The sequence below is a fragment of the Schistosoma mansoni genome, chromosome 1 (genome assembly GCF_000237925.1).
Source record: "Schistosoma mansoni strain Puerto Rico chromosome 1, complete genome".
NCBI lineage: Eukaryota > Metazoa > Platyhelminthes > Trematoda > Strigeidida > Schistosomatidae > Schistosoma > Schistosoma mansoni.
In genome coordinates this window covers 7,467,412-7,472,808 of record NC_031495.1, presented here as the reverse complement: position 1 = coordinate 7,472,808, position 5,397 = coordinate 7,467,412, and the positions used below count along the sequence as shown (strand labels likewise).

Sequence of the window (5,397 nt, the reverse complement as noted above, 5' to 3'; positions counted from 1 at the left end):
TAGATCCGGGTTTAAGTAATTTTTATGGCGATCGCTTTCGGCAAACCGTAGAGCAGCCGTTATTTTTTTGTCTGTTTATTAATTTTGAAAGCATGAAAATGGTATGCCAGGTGTCAACTAAATGCCAAGCTATTGCACAGTTGAGAGCCTTGGTCCCTCGCAGCCTCAGTTTCTTTGGAACATGCTCAGTAATGAGAACATGTACTCTTCTCTCAGTTCTTCCAGTGTATGTGCTTTAGCACGTACATATAAATTAGTAAATGCAGTTGGAACTACTGAGAAAAGAGGACTTATAATTACGCTTCAAAGGAGATGCAATCGCTCTAACAATTATTCACAAAATTAATTCTGCTTTGAGAAAGACCAACCCAGCAGCTTAATTGACAATGGTATTTCTCTTAAATTATGTGAACTCTCCAAATTCTATTCAATTATTACGTAACCCACCCTAATTGTTTTTAATTCCATGACTCCTTCATTACCTATAAAATTATCATACATTTTGTCTTATCTGTCTCTGAACTCCACTCAACCATCACACTACCCACCCTTTATGCTTCCTTGATTCTAACACCTAATAACCTCTGACCTTTCCTTTCACATATACATATATATAGTTATCATTGATGACCTTTTGTTATTCCAATCCTTTACATTCAATTATGTCAATTGTTCCATACTATTTATTACCCCAATGTTAAAACTCTAATGCATATTTGGTTGTAAGCATCTGATGAGAAACCACGAAATATAATGAATTCATACTATTTTGCATCAATATTTGTTCTGTCTTTATCTAAATTCATAAAGGGAACTAATTACATGAAATTAAGAAGTAAGTCTACTTTGAGTTTCATATTTTACTTAATCATGAATATCAGAGAGTCAAAAGTAATAGATTTTGTCGATTTTCTTATTTCATTCTTTTCAATCCACTTAAAAAGTTTAACTCAGTATGAACACCATTCATAATCACTGAAATAATTTGTGTTTATCTTTATTTACTACTCACAAAGATGAGTAGTTAATTAGCAGAAAACTAATTATAATGGTTAAATGTAAAATTCACCGCAGACTAAACGTGTTTTTTGTCACTAAGCAGTAATTGCTGTAGAATTATTGAAAGTCAAAAATACTGGATAAATTTTTTGGATTAGATTCAAGCTAATTATCAAGATTTGTTCTTCGGCCCTATAGCACCTCTCCGACAATTAAGTTTGATTCCGGTTAATTTTGTCGGGCTCTTTTATTAACTTATTTAACCGACAGTATTATCCGAACCGTAACAAATGGTCTATTTCTTTAAATTATTATTATTGCTATCATGGCTGTATAAATATGTACGCTTGATCATATGTGACAGCCTACTGACATATCTCTATCAAGCTTAAATGATAATGGCTTAAACATCACTCGATGAATCATTCGCTTTCCCGTAAACATATACATATACGACGCTCATATGATTTTGAGACATACATATGTTCGACTCTGTATTCGCTTGCTTGTACATATTAGCCTTTCTTCCCAAATTCGTTTGATATACTTGTAACTTTGTTATCTGTGCTATCCCAATAATAAACTGTAGTCGGTACTCCATGTTGCCATTGCAATTTATTTGATATAGGTAATCAAGGTGATTGATAAACCAATCCTGAGGATTGTTTCGAAGCTAAGTTCTGGAGCCGTAATTCATGTCACACTCTTCTTGTTATATCGCTTATGTGAATTGGATATTAATAAAAGTGATTTATACACTTATTCTAAGAACTTTCTACTCAAATCTTATTTCCGGTGATAAAAAACTTATACAAATGAAAAAATTACTAATATTACAATCAAATCTACCTTGATAGGTTCTTCGTGGACCATTCTGTTCATTATGTTTGTAAGAAGGGACTTTAGATTTAGCTGTAATAAGTAATGGTAATAAATAAAACTAAAGAATGTGTTTTTTTTTAAAATTATTAAATATTGAATATTGAACACTGAAAAATAATTTAATAATTTATGTACATTTTGAAAGAACTATGAATTGTTTAATCAATCTTATTGATTTAATAGTTGATCTCATAAGTCAATTGAAGCTAGACCATCATGGAAAACCTAGAAGTATTGTATGGCTGTTTCGTCCTAGTATGAGACTCCTCGTCGATGCGTACTACTGAGTAGTCCCACAATAGGACGAAACGATCGTCCAATGCTTCTAGATTTTTGATGATGCTCTAACTTCAACTGACTCATGAAATCAACTCATTAATTACTATAATATGCACAAAACCCCTCTCTGTTTATAATTTTTTTATTTAATCCATCAGCAATTTTAGTTATGAACACATTTCATTATGAATATATATTCTATAATAATGACATTCAATATTTCAATCAGAACAATTTAGGATTCCATTGAATTAAGATCTTTCATGAAAACATTCAATCATAAAATGTTTTTGTTTTGTTAACATGGTACCATTAATTAAAAACAAAAAATAATTTTCTCACAGTATTGGTAAAACTAAATTGAAACCAAAATTTTTTTTTTTCTCAGAAAAGAATTCTGGTTTAACAAAATTAAAACTTGTTGATGAAAACATTTTAAGTGAATACTTTACATTTTTATGTGCTTACTTGAGGGAGGGGGGGGGCGGGGGGGATTATGTGCTATGCAACTGAATTATGATAAAATTAACCTATGCTATTTATCTTGAAGGATATTTGGATTAACCTTGAAAGTGTATCTTTTTTCTTAGTCGATAAATGAAAAATCTTATGAAGAATCAGTAAATAAGAAGGGTATCAAATTTGAAGTCTTTTTTTTCAAATTTTTTAACCGTAATTTTATATTCATAAATCAAGGAATTCTTAATAGATGGACCTACATAAAGGAATAATTTCATTTTGACTCATTTCTATGATAACAAAAATTTGATACGCTATTCTTGATACACTGTTCTTCGTTTATACAAAACATTTTTGTTATGCCCCTTATGCCCGATTAATTTTGTCACGTGATACGACCAACAATTAGAGACAATGACTTAAACGATCAGACTAATGACTCTTAAATCTATACGGTCAGCCTAGAGTTCTTAATAGTCCACCGAGATAATAGTTTTTTTTGCTTAATCTAAATGGTTTAGTCCAGAACGCTAATATCAGCTCCCATGATATAAATCATATATTTCAAACATACTGGGTTTATATACAAACAAATCAAACCGCATCATACTATAAAGTAATAAATAACAATTATATGAGATCAAGCCAAAAAGTGACTGTGATCGTGAGAGACTGTTAACCAAGGTTTCTTCAAACTTTTATAAGTTTTCCTGGGTATTTTAAACATAACTTGCCTAAAACATTGGATCAAATCTAGAAATGATTTATTGATTGTTATTATATGCATGAGTTGGACAAACATCAAAAAGCTTTATTTAATATCCATAGAATAAACACATTTCATTCTTAAAATACCACGTATTATTTATTACTGACACAAGTTCACTTACGAGTTGACTGTCCATGGATAGGTGGAGGTACATTTTCTAAAAATTGACCATTTACATTCCCAGGTGGCTCATAACGTCCTACTATAAAAACATGATGGCCATCAACTGAATGCTGAATGCCAAATCCTGCTTTTGATGTATTCTTCCAGATAAGCTGTGTAAAATGACCTGACATTAATGAGAAGAAGTAAAACAGTCATTATGAATATTTCTTGAATAAAAGTTTAACGAATTCAGTTTATTATTCGTTTTATAGTTTGTTTCATACGGTTATAACAAGAAAAACAAAAGTAAATTGCAAACAGAAGAATCCAAAATTTAAATTAATTATTGTAATTTTTTTAAAATTTATAGTTAGCGACAGTTAGATTAGGCATTCTACTATCTATTGGTGTTACATACTACTTATATCCACAAACATACGTAGCATACACTGGTTCATCAGTTTCCATGTTCGAGTTTACTATCAGGACCAACTTTCAAGTTATATATGAACATTTCAAATCAAAATTTTAACTAATATAACAGAAGTATTCCTACAATCATTCAATTTCATATACGTTTGATAGAAACAAATTCAATGTATGACACTAAGAGTACAAATACAACTGTGGTATGTGCTACTGATGTTGACAGATATGAGTAGTATGTACCACCAATCGAAAGTGAGATACATAGAGGCAGAAGGTCAATAAGATTGAAGGAAAGAGAACAAGAACATACAAGGATTGATGTAGAAACGAAGGAACAATCAAGTCTGAGACAATTGATTGACATTTTGCATATCAAGTATTTATTGTATGGTTCTCAGATTTTACTAGGTGATCCTGCAATGTTGTATTCAAATACACTTGACTGTCCTTCAATGATCTCATTCAGTACACAACCAATTATAGAAAAAAATATGCTTATGAAATTTGATGGAAAGATATATTCCAGTTAATCAAACTAATTGAAAACAACGTATCCATGAGATAATATAGATAAGTTAGTTTACAGAATTGTTTTTCCCGTCTGAAACTTTATTCTAGAAATGTAACTTTTCAATTATGTAACAATCCTTTCGACATTTTATTACATTTATGATTGACCTTGAACAAGTCAATGATCATGTGAAATACACAAATCTCTTGTGATAATATGATATTAGTAATCAATTATTAATGATCAGCTGATTTCATTGTCATTCCTTAAGTCAACGTTTAACGTTGTCATTCCTTATAAGGCAAAAAGCTGTAAAACATCTTTGATTTTCTGATTTATTTAAGAAGTTAAATTCAAGTCAGTTACAAATAAGCGAAGAATTAACTATTGTTAAACCTTATAATTTGCATCACTAGTTGGTTTCAACTAGACAACTGAGAAGTACTGAACAGATCTTTCGTTCTAGTATGAGATCTTTCTGTATGGAATATCCACTTCCCCACCGGGAATCGAACTTTGGACATTTAGATTTAAAAGTTAGAAGCTAACAAATGGACAACAGATCGTCATTTAGTCGTTTTCATGTCTAGGTTCAATCAATTCGTGATATTGTCCAACCATCATTTAATCTCGATAGAACAATGAGAAGACGTAGTTGATCTGAAAAATGTGATGTATTTGCGCTATACATTTCGAACAATCTGGTCACACATATACTTGTCAAGGCATTTTTATATGAAAATTAATAAAGGTCAAACAAACAAATAAATAAAAGTACAACTAAAATAACTAAGGGGGGAGAAAGAATAAGAAATTGTCGCGTTATTCTAGGCCATAGAATGACTTAAGGATTACCAAGGTAAATTCAAGGTTACGACAAATTGTTTTTGTACACATAAGGGGGGTTTAAATTTACGAATAGCTAAGGCTTCAATAAATCCTTATATTCTTATATCTTTTGTGT

At 30.7% G+C, this 5,397-nt stretch overlaps 1 protein-coding gene across 1 annotated transcript in view; it reads right to left on the bottom strand.

Annotated features, from left to right (window-relative positions):
• Smp_124060 (venom allergen-like (VAL) 13 protein) overlaps positions 1-5,397 on the bottom strand; it is a gene marked incomplete at both ends in the record, with an annotated part of 26,195 nt that overhangs the window by 10,441 nt on the left and 10,357 nt on the right. Inside the window, 2 exons of the mRNA XM_018793124.1 lie at positions 1,849-1,911; positions 3,510-3,677. Coding sequence (XP_018647668.1) covers positions 1,849-1,911; positions 3,510-3,677 — 231 coding nt within the window. The remainder of the gene's footprint in view (positions 1-1,848; positions 1,912-3,509; positions 3,678-5,397) is intronic.